Here is a 23,364-nt window from a genome sequence, read left to right as displayed (position 1 = left end):
GCTTTGACAAGATTCATTCCCTGCTCAAAAAACCCAAGAGATTAAAATCTTTAAGGCCACAAGAGGACAGAGTGCTAAACTTTGCACTAAATTTTACCACTTATTTCTTCCTGAAGTTCTTAGACTCTTGTTAATCTCTGTGTATTTTTGGAAAAAAATCAAATTATAATTTTATCTCTTAACAGATGCCATTGGAGAGTCATAAAACCTGACTAATCACACCAAATTACCCTACATTTTGTTATCTGCTCTTTCATCCTGGTTATTAAAATTTAAGAATACATAAAAAATAAACAATTTTAGTGAATGACTCATAGCCTTCAAATTATCCTACACAGAGCTTTCATCCTTGTTTTTCCAAAAGAACAATAATGAGCTTGCTTCTTGTTGACCATTAGAGGAGCAGAGCATCCCCTTGGCATAGACTTACCTGAAAAGCTGGAAAGATTATTCTATGTAAAAAAAGATGAAAGTTCTTATATACATTTTTTACTTCATATGGTTCAGCTTTCAGCTCAGGCAGGGATATCCAGAGAATTGTTTGCTCACCTTGGAGTGAGCAGGCATGCACAGGTTTGCCCAGTGTGGCAGAGAACCTTCTGGAGTGGCACCTCCACCTGGCACGGGGGCTTCTCCTGCCTCTTCCCTCCCAGTTTCCACTGCTGCCCTGCCCACCCAGCTCTGTCTGCCAACTCAGCAATGTCCATTCCTGTCCCACCAGGCTTTTCCTACCCTGTCCTTCCCTGCCACAACCTGCCCTGTCCATCCCAGTCACTCAGATCCCAACTTTCTTTCTGTTCCCTCACCAGTCTGTTTTTCCTGCCCTTAGAAGCAAAATATCACAGGAGTCCTTTTTCAAAATTATTAATCTCTTTTTTTTTCTTTTTTTTTTTCCCAAGACTGTGGTTTCAGCCTCTCTGGTTTATTTTTGAATGCCAACAATGATCTCAAGAGAAAAGAACAACAAGCTGTACCCCTTATCTCGAGATAAGGCAAGAGTCAAGGATTCTCCTCTGTGAGGATGGCTCAGACTGGTGAACATTTAGAAATAAATAGTTGCTCTTTAATAACTGATGTGTCAGGCATAAGCTGTGCAGAATGGCACTGACCTATGTTAGAGAACAAGGAAATGTTTCTCAGGCATCAAATCAAGAACCCTGCCTGTTTCTGAGTAACTCTGCCACTGTCCCCTAGTGACAAAGTGAATTAAAGGTTTTTAATTAAAATCTGACCTTTGAAAACATATGGGAAGGCATCAACCATTTAAAACTCCATTTTGAAGAGACTTTTCCCCAGAAAACAGCATATCCAGCTGTCAGGGGAATTTCCTGGAAAATTTTCTTGCAGATTCATCTGGCTAATTAAGCAGGATATAATGACAGCAGTGTGTTTTTAAGTGTCAACAATTATTCCTGCACAGGGAAGCAGTGACAGCAAAGATGCAGATTTGTAATGCCACAGACAACCAGGGAACTCTTACACCCCTTGATCTTTTGCCCCATAAAAAATGGTTCTTTAATCTTATTTCAACTATCAAAGTTACACAAATGCATTTAAATGAATGCCTTGATAGTGCTTTGAGAAGGTGAAGGAGTTTTTTGTTTAAATTTCATACCGTTAAAAAGTTCCTCTCAAATTTTTTTTTCTGCTTTATATGTTGCAGTCTTTGCCCAATTTTAAATACCTCTACTTTCTTTCCTGCAAGACAACTTCTACTCCTCAAAATACTTAAGATAGTAACTTCTTTTATTCTTCTGAATAAGAAAATTTGGTTTTGTTTGGGCTTTTAGGCTATGAGAACCTTTATATGTCAAGCATGATGGAAATTTGTCAAGTTTCTGTAAGCCTTTAAAAATAATTCGAAATAATTAGATGAACACCCTGACAGTTTTAGGCCAGGCACATTCCCATTAAAAAACTGCCTTCATATTCTACTTTTTCTTCCTGCTTACCTTGCAGTTCCTTTCTTGTGAAAATGGGAAGGATTGGCTTCCATCACCTCAAATTGCAAATGCCTCAGAAAGAGAAGCACTATTTGAGAGGGTAGCTGGACACTGGAGAGAGGAATAATCCTTCATAAAGAAGGTTCTGTGCATCTGACAGCTTGGCTGTTTGTTCAGCTCCTTTTGTTTTCCCACATTGCAGCTGGCTTAATAAAAATTTTCATTTTATAAATAAAAAAATCTTTGCTTTCCTTAAATTCTTAAAATGAAACAGGAAAAGTTCCCTCTGCAGAAAAATTAAGAAGGCTCTGGATATTAGCGTCATACATCTTAATTAAAGTGTGTCTGATTACACTGATTCTATCAGCAGGGGGAAGCTCAGACAACAGAGAGAAAAAGAATAAAAAAGTGAAAGGAAGAGGGATAAAAGTCCCCCTTTATTCCAGAAGGGAAGAAGAAACCATTTCACAGACATCAGAAGATACAAATCCAAAGAACAAAACCCCAACTGCCTCTCTGTTTAGAATCTCCTGCCTAAGAGGAATCATTAATCTCATCAAATAAGATTAAAGCTGCATCTTACACTGAAGTATCTCTGGGTATATGAGCTGGACATCAAGTTCAGAAGATTAAAAAAGCAAGTTTCATCTGAAATAATACTGGCTGTAATAATCTCTCACTATGGACAATCCCCAATCATCCAAGAGCAGGAGGCGGGGGAAAAAAGCCTCAAACTTCAAAAACCATTCTATGATCCCATTCTGTATCTCTATAAAATCTGCAATAAAATGCTGCCTGTTTATGTGACAGCAAAACTGCTCCAAAGCTGGCTCTGGGCACAGAAGGAGGTAAATCACAGCAAGGTTCTCCAGCCTTTCATCAACCTCCATCCCCAAGGATTTAGCATCAAACACAGGAGCTGCCAACAGCAACCCAAACTCCTGGCTCAAGGGCTTATTGTGGATCCATCAAGCCAAAAAATTTAAAGTGAGGAGGGCAATTTTCTTAAATCACAAAGTTATTTTATTCCATTCGATTCCCTAAAAATTTATGTCTGCATGTTCTGCCAGAGCTAAGGGTGATTCTCACAATTTAATATTTTCTTAGTGCAGGAATTTACTTGAAGTTTGTCAAATTGATTGTTTGAAACAAAGCTTTGCCTTCCAGACATCTTGTTCATGCTGATTATGCTGTGCACTTCAGATATTAATGGTATTACCATACCCAGTACTACAATTCAGGAGAAAAAATGCTTTACAATCCTTAAAGTTACTTCAAAATGAAATAGAAAACACATGGAACATGTTTCAGTATTTTCCACTGAAAAATCAGTGGCAAAACAGGGAAAAGGAGAAACCAATTTGACTGGTGAAGCAGGGGAGGAAATGGAAAAAGAGAGGAAAAAAACCCAATATATTTCTGGAGGCCAACAAATGCCTGCAGAGATCAGGATGCAAACAGAGTCCCCAGGACCTGGAACAGACCCCAGACCGAGCGTTCCCAATGCAAATTCCTTTGTCCAGCAAACTGCCAGGAGAGCACAGCACACAGAGTGCCCTGGGAAGGCTGCAGATAAGGCCAGGCTTTAATAAAGCTGAGTGCAAAGAAGGTATTTCAGAGAGGGAAAAAAGAAAAGGGCGACACAAAGCTCATAAAAGCACAGAGGGAAAGTTTGAAAGGGCTGGGACTGAGGATGCACGTTCCAGAGACTCGGAGTGCCTTTGTGAAAATGCTTTATGATCCAGGATTTATTTACACAATTAAACACACAGACAGTGCCCTGCAGGAGCTCTGACTCTGTGCAGACTGCATGGACTCGGACCTGGAAATGAATTCCCTTTATGTGGGAGCTTGTGCAATGTCAAGAGGATTCCTGGCTCACAGGGGGAGAAATTAGAAGGCATGTCATAAAAATTTTGCAAAAGGAGTTTTGAAAACTTGGGAAGACTCATAATTTAGTCAGCTGAGTATCATCCCAGATAACTGAATTCTTTGGTAACTCAGTGATTTACAGTACAACATGCTTTTCTCCAATGGCAAAGAATTGTGTTTGTTTTCTAGGTGCCAACCCTGGATGAACCCTGTTCTCAGTAGCCCTGAAAATTAGAGCTTCATTTGAACCCAAGAGAGCCTGTGTTTTAAATTTATGCTATAAAGGTAACAAATGTTCTGAAAAATTGTACATTAGGCCGCTCTTGAAAAACACATTTTTGGTGATTTTGACACCAACTGCTGTGCATTAGCTTCCTACCTCTAAAACTAAAATTACAGTATCCTTTTCACAAGTGTGTTGTGAGGATGAATTAATTAGTGTCTGTGAAGCACTTAGGAAGGCCATATAAAAAATAAATAAAACAACTCACGATGAAATTAGTAACTCCAGGGACTGCAGGGCTTAGCTGGAGTGTGGTAAGTCAGGCCTCAACCCCTACACTGAATGATAAGGATAAAAATGGAACTCTGAATACTTTCCATTCACTGAATAGTGCTCATTTCTCTCTTGAATGGAGCAGATATCCTGTGGAAAAAAATCCTCTATACAATCATGAGAAAGCCATTTGTAATTCATTACTCTGTTCTATATTTGATTCTGATTAATGTTTTCTTTTCCTTTTCACATGATTTTTCTATTATTCCCATTTATAGTCCTTTTTTCATATTTTCTTCCAAACAGAACACAGTGTCAGCAAAATTGATTACAAGGAACTTTCCAACCTAACACGTTACAGTGCCTTCACAATTAGGCACAGAAAACTCACTCATTCACTGTGATTTCACTTCATCTCAGGGAAAAAGGGGGAAAAAAAGGGAGAAATTGCCAGGCAGTTTTGATTGCAGTATTTGTCTCGTGTCCTCTGTCAGCAGTGCCCACTCCCTGCTCTTTTGCTGCCTCTTGACTCATGGGGACATTGGAGAACCACACAGGGGTTCTTCCAGCCCCAGCCCCTCCAGCCAGGACCATTCCAGCACAGATCCTCAAATTCTACCGGGAGAAAAGGGAATGTGAACGCAGGGAAGGCTCCAACATCTCCACCAACAACTCTGACCTTGGTGGCTCCACAGCTCAAATCCCACTCCAGCTCTCTGTGTGCTGGCAGACACCTGCTCAGCCTGGCCACCAGGAGATCTCAGCTCCCTGGGAAATCCTGGTTTGGGGGTGGATTCCACTCTGTCCTCCCCCAGCCTGGTCCAGAGCCATCACTGCACAGGGAGCATCAGCAGCACCAAGCCCTGCTTCTGGTGCTCCATCAGGAAAATTCACCTCTGTGTTCACCTTCTCTGCAGCTCTGACAGTGAACTTTGCCCTAATCAGACCAGCAGAAATCCATCCCATTTCTGCACAGAAAGGAAAGGAAAGGCACGCAGTGCTGGCCTGCAGGGTGCAGGAATCCTAATGCAAGTGGAAAGCACTGGGACACTCACAGCCTATCTGCTGCAAATGGGCTGACCTGTATTTCCTGGGCTAACCCAGAAATCAGAGCTAGAGGGGAAATTGGGCAGTAAAGGGAGCAGGTTTGGCCATAAGGATGCAGCAGCAGAGCGAGGGAATCGTAGCTGTGCTCAGGATTACACACTGGGCTGAGCATCTGCGACCCACGGAATTAAAATTGAATGTGCTTTATGCCGTGCTAATGTTCTTTGTTGACTAAATCAGCCTAAGAATAAAGTAAACTTGTGCAGTCACACAACACCCCCTCATGTTATTAAAACATGTCACTCTCAGATTAACATGCATACCTCAGAGTAATTATGCCCTTGTAACTCTGGCAGGATTTGCATGTGACGTTTGTCGCTATTCAATGTCAGAACAAAGAGGAAGATGTCGAAATAATGCAAAGTGTCTCAAGTAACAGAAATTTGAAATCTGTAAATCACGCTGAATTACAAACAGGAAACATGTCATGAGGTGTAGAGTGGCACTCCAGTGGGTTTTGCTTTGCCAGGTTGGGGATTTTCTGTGGATAAGCCTCATGGATGCCAATTTCACTTCCCACTTCCCCCTTATTTTCCTCCTACGACTGCTTCCTTCAACCCAGAAGCAACATTCCTGAATTACTCTTCTTGTAGGGAGAAAATAAAAATAAAAACAATTCTGAGAAGGCGGCTGGAGGCAGTTTAGGAGATTGTGCTGGGAAAAGCAGCCTGGCTCTTGAGGAGGGTGGGTGACAACAGCCCCGTGCCTGCAGTGCCACCTTCCACTCCAGCTTTTACTGGGGTCCTGGGCTCCCAAGCACAATCCTTCTGTTCCTACAGCCCACCAACAGCAAATGGTTGCAAAGTAAGGGACTCCAGAGGAGAGGCAGAAATCTTTACCCACCAACCAGTAAAATGTCACCAAAATCCATTGCCCCAAAAAACGTATCAGTACGTGAATATTTGAAAGTTGCAGCCAAATAATTCTGAAACTGTTCCTGCAGAACATTTCACTGCTGTGACCCAGCACCAATGCAGAGCAGCTGGGATGTCCAGAGCCATCCAACCAGTGAGCAACAATTTACAAATAAAAGAGATTTATTTTGTTCCTGGGATGATGCTTCTGAAAGTTTTATTTGAGCTGATCCTTAGGGAGGCATGTAACCCCACTTATGCAAGTCCAAGGCACAGACTTGCCACTGATCATTTTGAAAGCACATGAATGACTTTAGTTAATTTTATTTGTGTGTGTTTGAATCTGGGGATTATTTCAGTACATTCCAAAAACTGCAATCTGGCTGTCAAAGGATCTCAGATTTAACACTCATACAGTTACATGTGAAGCCCTAGGTAGAACAAGTTTTAATTTGAAAAGACCCCAAACAATCCCTTTGTTTAGATAAATGTCAATTAAACCACCTTCAGAAATCTGATTCAGCTTACCAAAAAAAATTAGGACATTGCATGAAAATACATTTTGATTTCCTGATAAATTCCAAAACCAAATCACCCTGAGGAACTGAGGCTTGTGCTGGGCATTCCAAGAGCTAAACTTGAAACTGCTTTGCTACTTACCAACCCCTCACTGGGCATGATGCTGGTGAGATGAACAACCTCGAGATGGGCAGACTGGGACACCAGAGAGTCAGAGGAGAGGGAAATGATGTGGTCACAAATCCCAGACAGGGTTTTACACTGCAAAGGAAAACAAGTCAGTGGAATCCCTCCAATCCAATGCACTACAAGTGAAGAAGTTCTTATTCTAAGAACTAACCAAGAATAAACAGATACTTTTAATTCTTAGCACTGTAAAAATTAAAGGTGTATCAAAGCCAAGTGGTTAAAGGAACAGAAAATATCCATAAATAAATGTCAAGGAACTGTACATGTATGTACAGCTCTGCTGTAGAAGAATATCTGTATCTCTAAAGTATCTTCTCCACTCCAACCATGTGCACTTTAAAAATAAAACAAACCCAATGGACTTTACCCCTATGATTATAAATACAATGGGAGTTGAGTGAAATATGTCAGAATAAATGTCTTATGCAACTGAATAACCTATTTTGGCTACCAAACGATGACATCACCCCTACCAACTGTGATAATTAGGTGAATTGTGCTCTTCAACTTGGAAAATTTCCTTTGTTAAAATTATCCTGGCAGAGAAGTGCCTTAGTTAACCCATTTCCTGCAGTAAAATTCTTATGCATCTTTGAGCACATCCTTTCACTGATATTCTACATCACCACAACTACGCAAAGATTTTGTTGTCCTGCCTTCCAGCTAAAGACCTCAAAATCTGAATGCAAATCCACAGAAACACCCTCAAAGCAGGAGCCCCACTGCAGGGACAGCAGCAGTGGGTGTGACAGATGAAACCCATCTGTCAAAACCAAGTTTGCAGGTCAGAGGGGAGCTGAGCTGAGCGACCAGACAACGTTCATGTGGAAGGATTTATTCCCAAATTTCTGTGTGCTGCCTAAAGCACACTCCTTCAAGAAGCCTGTGCCTGAAAATGTTTGAACCTGATGTGAAAGAATTCATTTAAGAGGATTTCAGGATGGGTTTCTGGTCAAGGCTGTGCTGTGTGCATCTATTTTGCTTTGGGGACTGTACTCTCGTTTTTCCTAATTATAGCAAATTCCAGTGAAATCCCTTCAGGGAAGTTTTGTTTCAGGCATTTGCAAAACCATGAGGCTTTCTAATATCTCATTTGACACTATCCACAGAAGTTAAACAAATAAAGTTGTCACAATGAATAAGTTAACTGCCTAAATGGGTAGGTTGGATTTCCATTCACTGTGCAGTTACTCATCTGGAAATCCAAGGACAGCTCTGGAGCCTGGGCTGTGGCATCTGGATTTTGTATCAGCTGCAAGATGCAAAGCATCCCTCTGAGGTGGCTGCAGCTAAAGGTCACCATTTCCACAAATATTTCAAGCAGTTTCAGCTCAGGGCCAGAACCCCCGAGCAGAATTTGGGTCTTATCTTCTTCCAGCATGGATGGAGAAACTCAAAAATCTCCAGTGTAAGAATATTCTTATTCTTATTCTTATTCTTATTCTTATTCTTATTCTTATTCTTATTCTTATTCTTATTCTTATTCTTATTCTTATTCTTTTATTCTTATTCTTATTCTTTTTTTCTTATTCTTTTTTTCTTATTCTTTTATTCTTATTCCATAATTTCCAACTGAAAACCTGTCTATGCCTCAGCACTGGAGAGCATTTGCCCAGATTAGATGCAGACTAAACCCCAGGGAGAACAACACTTTCTACTTTCTGCTGTAATGCTTTAACCTTAGAGTTGCCTCATGGAAATCCTTTTTTTTTTAAGTAAAATAAACAACAAAGAAGTTTTCAATCAAATGAACCTGGTCTATGGAAGGTGTCCCTGCCACAGTCAGAATTGTGGGCTAAAAGGTGAAAAAATATAACTATAACTATAAATATAAATAAAAATATAAAGTGTGTGTGTGTGTGTGTATGCACACCCCAAATCCCAGAAGGTATCAGGTGATTTTAGATTTTCTATTCATACCCAGGTTTGCTAGAGTAAGCTTTTTTTTTTCCCCTCTAAAAGTCACTGCACTCTTTCTAAATTTAACAGCACATCAATGTTTTATGACAGATTTTAATCCCTGCTGGAAGCAGAGTACGTGCAAAAGGCTGTAAAAAATAGAAGAAAAAAAAGAGTCAGGCACATGGGCAGAGCTTGTCAAAAGCTTATCTGAACTTGTAAATCCTTTGAGAGTTCCCTCTCACCACAGGCTTTATCTCAGTGTCAATCCAGGTTTCTGTGCTGGTACCAGGAAAATATGAAGTGTTTGAACTTGAAGGCCAATATCTAATCAATAATCTTGAATAAGATTCTTCCACTCCCCTTTGTCATCAGAGTTTTTTGAGTTCTGAAGGCACAAAATGCTCAGTGTGACAAGCAGTGATGCAGCAGGTCCATGGGTCTGAGCAGCCTTTCTGGTAGGAATATTCACTCTACAGAATATTGTGCAGCTTCTAAACCCATAATTCTGTATTTGTAATTAACTGTAGCTGTAACAGAGAGCATTACTGCAGGGAACTTTAATTTTTAGCAACTGATATAATTCATCAGAAATTATGCCAACGAGTAAGGAACTTCATTTTCCCATAGCAGCCTTATTTTTTGAAAAAATCCTTTCCATGTGTGGGGTAAAAATAGAGAATAGCAAAGCAGAATAACTTACCACATGAAGAATTTTATTTTCTGTTTCATACACCGTACAATCCTGTGGTAAACCAGAACAAAATCAATTAAGTGAATGTCACATTAAATTTCCTAGTAAGAAATGAAAGAAGGTTTTATGCTGCTAACAATCTATTACATATTCCTGATGAACCTTAAGATTTGTTTCTTTTGGAGTGGTCATTTTCCTATTTTAGGGAAATAAGAACACCATTATAAGGATAATCAATCTCACACTCCATAATTCCAGTGTCACCCTTACCTTGCTTTTTGCTTTAGTGCTATTACAGGGGTTAAAATATTGTTTTTCTTTCATGAAACAAACCATACAAACTGCTGAGCTGCCTCTATTTCTTATGAATGTTTGAAATTTCCCTCAGTGGGATCCTCTGGAAATTGGGACACAGCCGTGGCAAAGGGGTTTCACCCATCCCCTGCAGCTCTGCCCCACTCCAAATCCCAGGTTACATTCTGCTAAAATAGAAAATAAAGAGGAAAATACAGGAAAATGTCTCTTCCAAGCAGAGTGAGATTGGAGCAGGGGCTCCCCAAGCCTTGGCTCCCTCTGAGGGCAGCCCTGGCCAGGCTCCCTCTCCCCTTCTCCTGCTGGGAAATTGTTAAATCCTTCTCCAAGTGCTCTTCCACACTGGAAAAGGCTTTCTGCAGAGCAAGATATGGGATAATTATTAAAACCTCTCTTCTTTGCTTAGTTTTTTCCTTAAATAAGCTCCCAAGTAAAATTGAACTTACTGATAATACCTGAAAAGTCCCTTCAAGTAACTTGGAATTGCCTCAGTTGGTCAGAGCCTGGTGATGGCAGCACCAAGGGTTTTATCTGAGGGTTTTATCTTAAGAGTGGGACTTGATATGTTGGTCCCTTCCAGCTCAGAATATTCTGTGATATCCCTTCAAGCAGCTTGAGATTCCCTGTAGTTCTCAAGATTCCCTCTTAATGCATCCTGATACATCAGCAATAAGAGTCAATTGCTTCAGATCTCTCACAAAACCCTTCCAGCCCCCTCATTCCCCGTTCCCTGAGCACTCCCTTTGGGCTGGGACACCCTCTGGAGTCCCTGCTCTCCTTTTCCAGCAGCCCAAACCCTTGGCTGTTCCCATCCAGCTCCCAAACCTCATCCCTCGGGGGTCCCTTCCAGGATTTTTCCCCTGAGCCCATCTGAGGCAGCTGCTCCAAACCTCAGCCCAAGGAACTGCCCCACCTCAGCTCTCAAGGCCAATATTTATTTTATTTATTTTGGGGGATTGCTGCTCCTGTGGAGAAATTAATTTGGAAGTGACTACAGTTTATAGAATATTGCTACAGAGCAAGAAAGTCAAAATCAGAAGATTGGGAGTGCCAAGCAATGCAGAAGAATTTATATTAGCATTTCATGGTCAAGCATCCTTTTGATGTTTCCTCTGTATTCATACTGTTATTTTCTAGAGCACAAAAAAAAAAAAAAAAAAAAATTCAATTAGTCAGTTTGGCTGGCAATGCCCAAGGCAGTTTTCCCTACAAGTTTTGCACACTTCAAACAGCTCATCCACATCTCCTTTTAACCCTCCACGTACCAAGAGAACAAAATGATCACAGCAGGGCTTCCAGCTTGGCTCCAGAGCTAATGTTCCTGTCTAAATGATTCCTTTAATTTCTGTGCTAGAAATACAATATGAACTTCCCTCTGAACAAACTTAATTACTTCAGGTCAAAGAATAGAAGACTTATGTAGAGTAAAACTGAAATTTTACTGTTTTGTAGAGCAGAATTAATGTTAGCTGTACTTATGCTGCACATTCAAGATTACATTAGCATGAAAAATGTTAATGGCTTTGGGATTCCTTCCAAAGTAGATGCATATTGACTTCTTCTTAAAATACATCAGACTAGTTTAACTGAGAGGTTAAAAGCACTTGCAGTGTTACACTAAAATATTAAGATATGTAGGTCACAATATCCTTCTGATTTATTTTTCTCTGATACATAGCAATGCACCAGGGATCTCATTAAAAAAATAATCTTCCAGGACTACCATTTTTAGGACCTTGATGTATTTTTTCTTAGAAAATAAATAATAGTTATAGTCACATTCTTTCTATGCTCTCCAGTGGCAAGATGACATGATAAAAATATTTGTTCTTAAAGTTTAAAATAACTCTTAAATTAGCAGCTGTGTTCTATTTCCCCTCAGTAAGAGGATAAACCCCAGGAATTACAAAACCAGCAGCAAGGAGTGCACTGTCCTGAATATCCAAAACTGAATGTCCAAAATTGACCAAGCCCTCCTTTGTCTCTGCTCCTCTGCATATTCACAAAGAGAAAAGGTCAGTGGGACTTGTGCTCAGCCACACTCTACTCAAAATTTCAATTTCTAGTTCTGAAAGAAGCAAAAAATGCCAAGTACCACAAAATTTTGCAGATACCATAAAGAGTGTTTTCTGGCAAGTTCTTGAGGACAGTTAACTAAAACATTAAAAAATGTGAAATATTGAGTTCATTAACTCAGTTCTATAAAACAGCACGAGTTAAGTCAACTATTGAAAGGAAACTAAAGCCCTGTAAAGGAGCATTTCCCACCACAACACCAGAGGAAAGTTCTAGAGCAGCCTGTGAGTGGTGGGTGTGACAAAGTGATATTTCAAAATACATTGCTGGCATGCATAAAATGAAATACTCCTGAAATTCAGACATTCAAAAGAAAGAGATCACTCTGGAACTGGGCAAATGCACAGTGGCAAGTGCAGAGAACTGACTCATTTTACTTGGTTCAAAGGTAGAGACCTGATCAGAGTATTTTTAGAAAAGAGTGAACAGATGTTTGATGAAATGTTCTTTAGCAAATGCAAGCAAAATAAGATGGAGGGGCTGAAAGCTGAAGTCTGCAAAGTTCAAACTGAAAATAACACCCAGGTTTTGCATGGCAGCTGCAGAATCACAGGATAATTCAGGTGGAGGGGCCTCTGGAGGTTATCTGGTCCAACCACCTTCTCAGGGGAGGCTGGTTTAAAATTTACACCAGGCACAGATCAGAAATGACAATTCCTGTCAGCTGGAGTGCAAACTAGATGGCTTTAAAACAGCAGAAAAGCCATACTTCATCCTAAACACAGTATTTGGCTAAAAATAGGGCAAAATCCATTATAAGGTGTCTGAATTTATCTCAGTGAGGTTAATTAGACAGTAATGAAGGGGAGAACAAGCAGAATTTTGTTTGGTTTTTGTTGGAAAAAGGCTGAGTTGTGCTGACATCCTTTGGTAAGAGAAAGATTATTTTTGTTGAAAGTTTGTTCCTGCAGGTGCATCAAAAGCATCCACCTCAGATTTAAACATCTTGGACATAACAAGGAAAAATTAGAATCCCAGCTGCCTCTGGGACTGGGGAACTCTTCCTACTCAATGAAAAATTTACCAGTGACTGCATTTCATGAACAAAAATCCAAATTCTTCCCCAGTTCCTCTGCCTTTCCCTCAGGGCAGCCTTGGTGCTAAACATGAGCAGCCCCAAATTTGGTGGATCCCATTTCAGAGCAGGCAGGAGAGGGATTGCACCTTGAAACTGAGCTGGAGCTCAGGGTGCAGGCAGCAGAGAGCCCAAACACCTCCATACCCTGCTCTAGAGTGGGTTTTTGTGCAGATGATTCCATATAAACACATTTTGATGGGACACTGCACCTCGAAATCAGGATGTTTCTGCAGCTCTGTGCATGGCAGAATTCTTTTACAGCATCTTAGTGGAGGTGATCAAAAGGGTCCAGGAAACTGAGCAGAGTAAAGCACATTTCCAAAGAGAAATGGACAGCTGTAAATCTCCTCCAAAATCAGAGAATGAGGTTTTCTTTTAACCAGCAAGAGCAGATGCTGTTTAAAATTAAATGACTATTCATCATAGCATTTGCATGGTATGTAAATAGCAATAATACATTAAAATAAATTTGATCTAAGGTTGTGTCACCCAGAGCACACAGGACATTTGAGCATGAAGATTCATAAGCACTTTCTATATTAAACTGAGGTTACAGGGTAATGTCCCCTGTTAGAAAATTCACCTGGAGTGGCAGCTGCAAGTTGTGCACACAAACCATGCTCAATTTGCACAAAATGTCAAAGACATTTCCCACTTAATGTGCCAGATCTGTACCCTTGACTGCTGCTTTCACTCTGGCTGAAGGAGGTATTTAAAATGTATATAATTCATAAAACAAGGAGCATCTGAAAGGACCTGAGACCCAGGTTTCTATTAGTTCTGCCTTTCAATTCATATTCCAGCCTACAGCTGAGCCTGCAGTTCTGGTTTAGGTGAGACATTTCTGTTTTCACACATTAAGGTCAATTTTTCTCAGATTTAGCGACAGCAAAGTTGTCTCTCTGTGACTGATCTGGTTTTATCTGCTCTTTCTGGTGCTAAGTTTAATATAACATAAAAAGAACTTAATAGACAACCATCAAACAAGCCAGATCTGAATAAGATAAAGAAAAGACAAAACCTGGTTTGTAACTGGAAGCATTTTTAAAGCGTAACCCAGGCACTAACCGAGCATTTTTCATCTTGGAATGACTTGGAGTTTATGCTAAAAGATTGTTTTTAAGTTGTCAGAAGGAGGACAGCTGTGGGACTGGAGCTGAAGGACTGGAAAAAATAAAGAACCAAACTACTGCTGGCAGAGGGGAACAGAATTTCATCTGCCAAAAGCTGGGACATGAACATCAGAAGTGGAGGCAGCAATTCAAAATTACTCCATTTTCACCTGGACCACAGGGAAAAATCAAACCACACAAACAAAGTGCAATATCAGCTGAAGGACAGAATCAGAACCTGGACTTTTTATACTGTAGAGAAGTTCATTTTGCTTAGTCTGTAAATCAAAAATAGCCTGGTGCTATAAGCACCTTGTAAGAGAAAGCTTAATAAAGATACATAAATAATTAAATGCCGACACAGGAATTTCTAAACTAAGAAAAGAGAAAAAGGATCTTTGTTTTCTGCTGCAAAAATGCATAAAGGACAAGATTTCCAGGAGGAATAAAGCTGACTATTATAAATTAAGGATAATAGTGTAAAATACAATGACATATTTATCAGCCCTAGTTCTTTAGCTCCAAGAACTGAAATAAAATTGAAGTGGAGGGGGAAAAAAAAGTTTTCAGAACTACTACTGCCTTAGTGCTCCAAAAAGCATTTGGAATTGAGTTCTGTGGTTGGTCTGCTGGGAAGGTGCCTGGAAATCTGTGGCAGCAGAGGAGAGAGGAAGGCAGGGGAGTCCTCTGCACTGGAGACAGGCCCAGCCTAAAGCCCCTGTAAACTGGAACCTAAGCTAAGCTTTCCTCCTGCTTTCCCTCCTTCAACCCTCTCACCTTTTTCCTTTTCTTCATTCCAAGACAGCCCTGCCTGCTCTCTGACCTCTCCACATATTGCAGTAACACTTTTTGTCTCATCAATATTCCATCTGCTCACGAGGGGAGCAGCTCATTGTAAATATTTGTAAAACTAATTTGCCCTTAGTCTTTCAGTACCTGTGTGTCACCTCTTGTCTCACTTCAGGGGGCAGACACTGCCAGAGACAGCTTCTATTCTATTCTATTCTATTCTATTCTATTCTATTCTATTCTATTCTATTCTATTCTATTCTATTCTATTCTATTCTATTCTATTCTATTCTATTCCATTCCATTCCATTCCATTCCATTCCATTCCATTCCATTCCATTCCATTCCATTCCATTCCATTCCATTCCATTCCATTCCATTCCATTTTCTATTTCTATTCTTATAGGGGTCACAAGCTCCAAGCCTGATTCAAGGAGTGTTTGGACAATGCCCTCAGACACAGGGTGGGATTTTTGGGGTGTCTGTGCAGGGCCAGGAGTTAGACTTGATGATTCTGGTGGGTCCCTACTAACTCAGAATATTCTATAATTCTATATATTATATAGAACTAAAGACCAGATAAATTACTTCTATGTACTTGTGATTTGTATATTACAATACAAAATTTGTATATTACAATACAAAACTTCCATGCTGCTGGCTCTCCTTTCAGTGAAGAAGCCACAGCAGGTTCTGGATGTATTTGTGTGCATTTTAAGAACTTGTCTCCAAAATATTTTGGATCACCTATATTTTAATCTGGAATAACCTGCTAGCAGTACTTAAGCTGTTTCCCACTGTGGCTTTATTCTTCTGTTTAACACTTGCATGGTGGCAAATCACCTGACATGAAACTGCCCACTCAAGAGCAAAGTGGATTATTTTTAACTTCACACCATCCTTCAATCTATCCAGGAGGATCCCCAAAGCCCAAAAATCTTCCTGCCCCTCCCAAAAAATGAGAGTATGTAAAGAACAGGGAGGTAATGCTGTAACAACTTTTCTGCTGATGTTAGAGCTGTAGTTATTTTTACTATTGCAGTTTTCAAGCAGTAATGTGAAAGGTCTGAGAGCAGAGAGCCAGTCCTACCTGTTGCACAATGGTTGTTAGTTCCAGGCACAGTTGAACAATGTTGTTTTTCAGCAGTGAATATTCTGTCACGCTGACAAACGGAGACCTGGGGCAGGGCAAGGACAGGTTTGTGCAGAATTAGGGACCACAATTTACACTGCAGGCAGATATAGGCAATACAGGGGTGAGTCCCACAGCACAGAAATGCCAAATCATTTTCATCTCCAGCAGCAGGCTGCACAACTCTTGTAATGTACGCCTTTGGAACGAAAATAATGCAGGCAGGATGCAAACTGGATTTTGGCCAGAACATCAGAAGTTCTTGTTCTTATGGAGAGTGGAAATAGGAGCTTTCAAATAACCATAAGCAGCCCGGATTTTCTTTGTACTGCTTATTAAAAAGATGGCATTTCTGGTATGACATCACTCCTAATCAGCACCTTAATTCAGAGAGCCCAGTAATGCTCACTTAGTCACAGCTTCCTGCACACTCAGATTCTCTTCAGGCTTTCCAAATTCTGGCTGAATCTGACCCCGTTTGAATCTATGAGAGCTGACAAGGTCATAGCCTGAGAGAATATGACTGCTGGCATTAGGTTAGGAAGATGTCACCAGGATTATACAAATCCTGTAAAGGAGGGTGATTCACTCTCACTGTGATTTCTAAGGTGCCATTTATATGTTCCAGAGCATTCCAATTCCAGATAAAGCTATTCACTGCTAGAACTACAAAAAACAAAAAACAAGAAACAAGCCAACGTTTGTTTTTTCCAAACAAGAAAAATGCTGGTTTATGTTTTGGTTTCTGTCTTGCCACAGTCACAGAGATATGCTTAACGAAATTCTCAGTTCATAAATGTAAAACACCAATGCTGGTTGCTGAGCATTAACCATCACACCTGTACCTAACACATCCAGTCTACTCCTGATAAATAAGAACATTTAATTTTCAGATTAAGCAAGTGCTGTCATTTATTTTGGACATTCTTAATTGATGTGTTCAACTCCAGCTTTTCTGTGTCATTTTGATGGCTCAAAGACAGCTCAAACTCCACAAGCTTTCCTTCACTGCCCTTCATTCTAAAATTTCTGATATTACCAGTTGTGGCAGTGAGAATAGGGCAGAAATATTCATTTCACACAAAAATCCCACTGAAAGAATCTCAAAAGGTACCTAGAGCAAATTTTAACCCTCTCCCAACAGAGAGGGCTACTAAATTTTGCTTCCAATATTTCACAAAATTCTAAAAATTTACAGCTACAATTCCAGACCTGCCATTTTAATATTAATATTAAAGAGTCCAAGAGGCAAAGAAAGAACAAACACAAAACTCCCCAAAGAATCACTCTCATGCCCAAGGGATTGAGGAAGAGTTCATTACCTGTCCAGCCAGGCGAGCAAGTTCTTGGCAGCACCGATCAGGTCAACGACCGAGGTAAGGAAATCGTTTGGCAGCCGTCGGGAGGCCCTGCCATCGTAGTGGCCGCTCCTCCTCCTACCTGTGATGAAGTTCTGCAGGTTTTTGGCTGAGGCATTCAGCTTGTGAGACAGAGTCCTCAGGTTTTCAGTCTCCAAACCGTAATTCTGGGGGAGAGAAGATGGATTGAGCGTGTGAGCAGCTGAACCAAACTGAGGAGAAACATCCTGGAGTGCCCTGGCTGAGAGGGTGGCTGTGAGTGCCTGGGTTGAGATTAAATATGAATATTTGGGTTGGGACACACAGATCTCCAAAAAGCAGTGATATGAAAGCTTTAATACCTTTAATCTAACAATCTTTATAACATTAACCACACCCAGTCTGGGGGTGTGATCAGCTGGATGAACCAAACTGAGGAGAAACACTCTGGAGTGCCCTGGCTGAGAGGGTGGCTGTGGGTACCTGGGTTGAGATTGAACAGGAATATTTGGGTTGGGACAGACAGATCTCCAAAAACAATCTTTACAACATTAACAACACCCAGTCTGGGGTGCACCCTCTGCTGCCAGCAGCACCCATGATCTAACACGACTCAGTGGGTTCAGCCCCGTCCCTGGAGGAAGGGAAGAAAGGATCCCAAGTGCTGGGTCTTGGGATCTGTCCCATGTTGTGTCACAATCCAACAGAGTTCATCCTGTCCAGGGAGAGTGCAGCTGCTGGGGCAGGGCACGGGAACCCAATGAGACGGGTCTTGGCTTCACAAAGCTCAAAAATCCATTTATTATTAAATCCTTCCCCAGGGAGGAAGGACAGGATGAGGATGAAAGATTGTGCCAAGGCAGGGTTGTGGGGTTTTTGTAGGGTGCTGCAGGGGTGGAGTTAGGGTTTGGGTCGAGGGAGGAGGTATTGGCAACACCAGAAGGATCAAATTCCTGCCTCTTTGGAGCTGGGCACGGCACAGTCCCATGCTCAGGAGGGAGCTGAGGGAGGCACTGTCCCCTCTCTGCTGTGGGTTCTGTCACCTCGCTCTGGAGCAGTCCCACTGCTGGATCCCAGCTCCTTCACCCGAGCAGAGCATTCCCTGTGAACCAGGAATAACCTGGAAGGTGGCCTTGCCCAGAGGAAGGCAGGAGCAGCCTCTGCTGAGCCCTGGACAGCAGCTGTCCACATCTGGAACAGGGAGCATGGGCTGCTCCTGCTCCCATGGCTGCTCAGGAGCAGTCTGAGCAGAGAATGGGTGGGAAAGCTGCTCATGGCTCAGAGGCTCCAGCCAGTCCCAGGGTTCCACATTTAAGAGTTCTGAGTGGGTTTTTGTCCATGGCTCCAGTTCTGATGGCGGGAGGAGAGTTGAATATAATTGAAGGTTTCCAATTTCCCTTTTCCCTTTATCCACATTCCTTCATCTGTGTCCCAGTCCTTTTATCACCAGGCCTATTCCCCACTTAGATCCAGAAAACAAGCACAAAGATAGTTCAAATCCATTAAATAATTCAGATTCACACAGAAAATCTCAAACACTCTGAACTGAACCCAGATTTTTTGCAGGCTCCACAGGATGTAGAACATGAAAGAATTGAATGAACATTTAAACAAAATCAACTCTCAGATTGCCCACTGTTAATTTCAACTATGCTTATATTACAGAGGATGATCATGAATATCACACATTACAAAGCAAATAATAAGAAATTGAAAAGAACACACTTCTTGACAGATGCCAACATGGATATTTGTACTAGAAATAATAATAATAATTTTCAATTCCAGAACAGGGAAATAGGCTGACCAATACCAAGATTATAAACTGGGGTTGCATGGAAAGCAAACAAAGCACAAACAAACTCTTGGTGAAGTGGTTTGGAGCTCTGACAGCTGGCACTGGGGACAGTGCCTTCCCTGGCAGCCGTTCTCCCTGTCAAAGTTCACTCTGAGAAATAATTCAAGGCTTTGCCTCCAGCTTGGAGGGAAATCTAGGAGAAATGAAACACTTTGCTACCTCAGCTGACTGCAGAGAATTAGATTAAAATACCAGGGAGAGAATTAATTCCATTGTTAGGCTGTATCACAGCTAAAACTTCCTGGCAGGGGCCAGATCATCCAGTTCAAGACTAAAATTGCTACAGAGGAGAAAAAACTCTCTTCAAGGTTTTTTTCCCCAAGAGCAAATAAGGCAGAATTAGCAACAGTGTAACCAGAGAAAATAATTCTCATTTGGAAAAGTCTGGAGAGCAAGCTGTATGTGATAGCAGTGTGTCATCTGTTTAATATCACATCTCTCTCTCATTACAGCTCTGAAGGAATTCCCTCCCCTGCCCTATTTTCCTCTTGACTTCCACTCATGCCAGGATGATGACTAAGTGGATGCACTGGGATGCCTTTTCCAGCTCTCAACCAGCTGGGCAGGGCCTGGTTTCCCCCAGAACAGGTTTCATTCTGCACACTCAGCAGCAAGGATGACGAACTGGATCCTCCTGGCTGCTCATTCCCGTGGAAACAAGCAGGGAAAAAAAACCTCTCCTAATAATTTGTTATTGCATAAAAGCTCTGGAAGCCTGTCACTTTGCTTTAAGAGGAGTTAGGCAGCAAAGGTGACAGTTTGATCACTGAATCTATAAATACCAGAGGGTGTTTTAGATCCCAGCAAGTGAAATCAGCCAGAGATCTTCTGCAGCCACTGTGAGCAGGAACTGTGTGTGAGGAAATCCACCCCACAAAGAACAAGGGCTTTGCTTTCTCTTGGAGTTATTGCTTACCTGCCCATGACAGCCTCAATTAGTGTCAATATAAAATTTAAAATACAGCAACATGTAGATAAAATGTATCCATAAAGGGCAATCAGAAGATGAAAGGAAATTTTTCAGCACAGCAGAAGTGCTGATGCAAGTTAGGGGTTACCTGAGCCTGAGTGGGGCACAATAAAGGGGAAAAGATAAAATTATTGTGAAAGTGACAGTAAATCAGTGCCTTTGTAGAAGACAGAGACATTGGGTTGTTGTAGATTTAAGCTTGTCTAAATCCAAGATTTTAATTTTTAAATCAAACAACTCTAATCAACCATCAGAGGAGAAAATGTGCTTGGGAAAATAAACCTTGAAAACATCCCCACATCCTGGTGCTCTGCTGCCACCAAAGCTGTGGCAGGGGAGAGGAGGGAAGGAAGCTGTGGCTTCTTTTGGGCTCTCAGGGTGAGCATCCAAAGGGATGGGGACAGGAGGAGATTGATCCAGAGGGGAAAAGAGCCAGGAAGTGGGTCCCCCCCAAATTTAACTGCATCAATTCTAATTCAGTGGCCATGTTTGAAAACAAAGAATTGTACTTTGTGGGAATCAAAAAACAAGAAACCTCCATAAAAACTGAAAAATGTCATCTGCAGCCTTAGAAGAAACCTAGATTAATGCAATATAAAATGCACAGATATTAAACAAAAAAATCATAAGCTCATATTTCTATAGTTATAAGAAAGAATATACCTTAAGTGAAAAACTGTAGTAATAAAGTAATAAAGAGTTTATAATGTAAGAGTGTAGTTGTACAGAATAAACTATAAGTTTAAATGTTATAATAGAAACATTGTATACATGTAAAACAAAAGCATATTAGACAAAAGTATCCACAATACAACAAAAATAAGTAAAAGCAATAAGTTTAAAACCAAAATAAACCCTATAACAACTATATATTAAGTTAAAAAATTATATATTATCTTATAAAAAACCCCTTGTAACTACTCTTAAATTATAATCAACTGATTACTCACTCCTCCAAAACCTCACAACCTCTAAAACTAATATTTATCTAAGCAATAAATCATTCTTAACTCCACATTAGTCCCATCCTTTCATTTTTCACAACCATAGCGGTTCATGGCAATGATCAAGCAGGGAAGGAGCCTTGTGGATGGCACTGCCAAAATCCAGATCTCCTCTAATTCCTGCAGGCTCCTCCTCTCCATAACTGAGAGAGCCCCAGAGCTGCCAGACTAAATCCTGATCACAGCTGCCAGGCCAGCCCCAGCTCCCCCAGCCACACATTCTGCTCCCCTGAGTTAAATATCTGCTGCCCTTGAGAGCCACACCACGGAAATGATGCTCCTGAGCCTGGAGAATTCTGTCTCCTGGCAGGAGATTCAGGTGATTTCTTTCTTGCATTGTAAATCCCAGGTATAATTTCTGGTTTCAAAAGTGAGGCAGAAAAATAAAAGAGAAAACCTCTAAAGGGTGCAAGAGGGTGCCATTAGCACAGGCAGGGTTATTTTTCATCTCAAAAGCAGGGCAAAATAAACAAGGAAAGGTTGTTCCATTCCCTGGTTTTGTTCCATGATGCTTGAGGTTTTTCCATGATCAGTCAGGGGAAATGGAGATAAAAGTTTAGAGAATGAATCCTGACTACCAAAACGACCCCAGATGTTGCCTGTCTAGAACCACACAGCCACACAATTTGTCAAATTACCCTGAATTCTGGATCAGGAAGCTGCTTAATGAGAAGAGAAAGTCCCCTAAAGTCACCAATGCTCCATTTCAGAGAAAGGGACCTGGACAGGAACACTGCAGAAAGTGCCAAAGTGACACCCTGAACACAGAAAGAGACTGCTGGAAAATCTGCTACATTTTTAAGTTATTTCCTATAAGAGCACAGCTGAAGCAGTAAGAACTTCTGTATCTCCACTGACAGCATCATTACCTGCACACCCTCACAGAGCTGCACAGATTATCTGGTTTGTTCAGAGCCTGATCCCTGCTCCAGGAGGGAGCTCAGCCGCTCCTGATGCCCCATTCCAGGACAGGAGCTGCAGAGGAGGATTCAGGAGGCAGGAATTCCCCACGGGGGTGGCTCAGAGGCAGACAAGGAGGGAGGAACCCCAGCAGCCCAGCTCTGGGATGGAGCTCCTCAGAGAGGTGAGCAGCTGCTCTGGGGAGGGAGCACTGCTGCAGCCTGCAGAGCTCAGCTCTGAGATTGTTATTTCCCTGAATTCTCCCATTTCCAGGCTCTCTGTCTGAGTTCCCCTCTCCTGCTGTGCTGGTGGCTGGGGTTATTGCAGGGGTGAGGAGCAGATCCCCCCAGGCTTTCACACCTGGAGAGCAGAGAACAGGTGGCTGTTGTCAGAAACTGTACAATTCAGGTAACAGGAGAAAATGCCATTTATTTCCTGAGCAACCTGAAGCAGACTCTTGTTTTTCCTAGCTCAGAGAAGATACAAGGAAAGAGAGAAGTTGTTGAATACTCCCCATAGTCAAAATTGGAATCTTAAAACAGAAATCTGCCTATTCCTGTTTTTAATGTCATAACCCAAAATGCAGAAATAGCCAAACACACATTCACCACTGAACCTTCCTGCCCTGTGCCACAATTCCACCTAAGAGCTCTGCCTGGTTTGTACACTCTGGTTTGAAGTTTCCATTTTTAAATTTTTTATCCATCTGACAATATAAGAGCTGAGCTTTTTACACATCCAAAGAAGTGGAATGAAAAGAAAAATCTTCATCTGTGGTTTCAGGTGTTCTCATACCTTACTGCAGGTAAGCAATAACCTAAAAAGGAGGATTTAATGCTAATAAAGCAATCTGGGAGAATTTTAGCTACTAAGATAAAATAGATCAAATTATTGTAGCCAACATCAACATAAAAAATAATGAATGTAATGGGGAAAAAATATCCAAGTGCTAATCAGTTTTATGTAAACAGCAGCACCCGAAGAGCAAAAGCCAAGCACAAAATACCTACAGCATATGAAGAGTTCATTTCTTCTGTGGAAACCCTCCTGCAGCATTTTTCTTACAGGTAGAGCTATAATGAAATTGTTTTGCTGTAATGTGACATACAGAGATAGAAATAATGTATGCACATTGAAATTTAATAGGCACAGGATGTAATTTTAACTAAACAGTTTATATTGCATAAGTAATGACTTCAACTTACCTTAAAAACAGATTTCTT

At 41.1% G+C, this 23,364-nt stretch overlaps 1 protein-coding gene across 1 annotated transcript in view; it reads right to left on the bottom strand.

Annotated features, from left to right (window-relative positions):
- The window catches only part of LOC311158000 (connector enhancer of kinase suppressor of ras 2-like), a gene marked incomplete at both ends in the record, with an annotated part of 163,244 nt that overhangs the window by 65,844 nt on the left and 74,036 nt on the right, over positions 1-23,364 (bottom strand). The window contains 4 exons of the mRNA XM_084213090.1: positions 6,933-7,052; positions 9,583-9,624; positions 16,031-16,118; positions 17,395-17,597. Of these exons, the coding sequence (XP_084069216.1) occupies positions 6,933-7,052; positions 9,583-9,624; positions 16,031-16,118; positions 17,395-17,597 (453 nt within the window). The remainder of the gene's footprint in view (positions 1-6,932; positions 7,053-9,582; positions 9,625-16,030; positions 16,119-17,394; positions 17,598-23,364) is intronic.

This window comes from Fringilla coelebs (assembly GCF_963513975.1).
Source record: "Fringilla coelebs genome assembly, chromosome: 11".
NCBI classification, from domain to species: Eukaryota; Metazoa; Chordata; class Aves; order Passeriformes; family Fringillidae; genus Fringilla; species Fringilla coelebs.
Note: the sequence above shows the minus strand (reverse complement) of the source record. Positions and strands in the feature narration are given on the sequence as shown.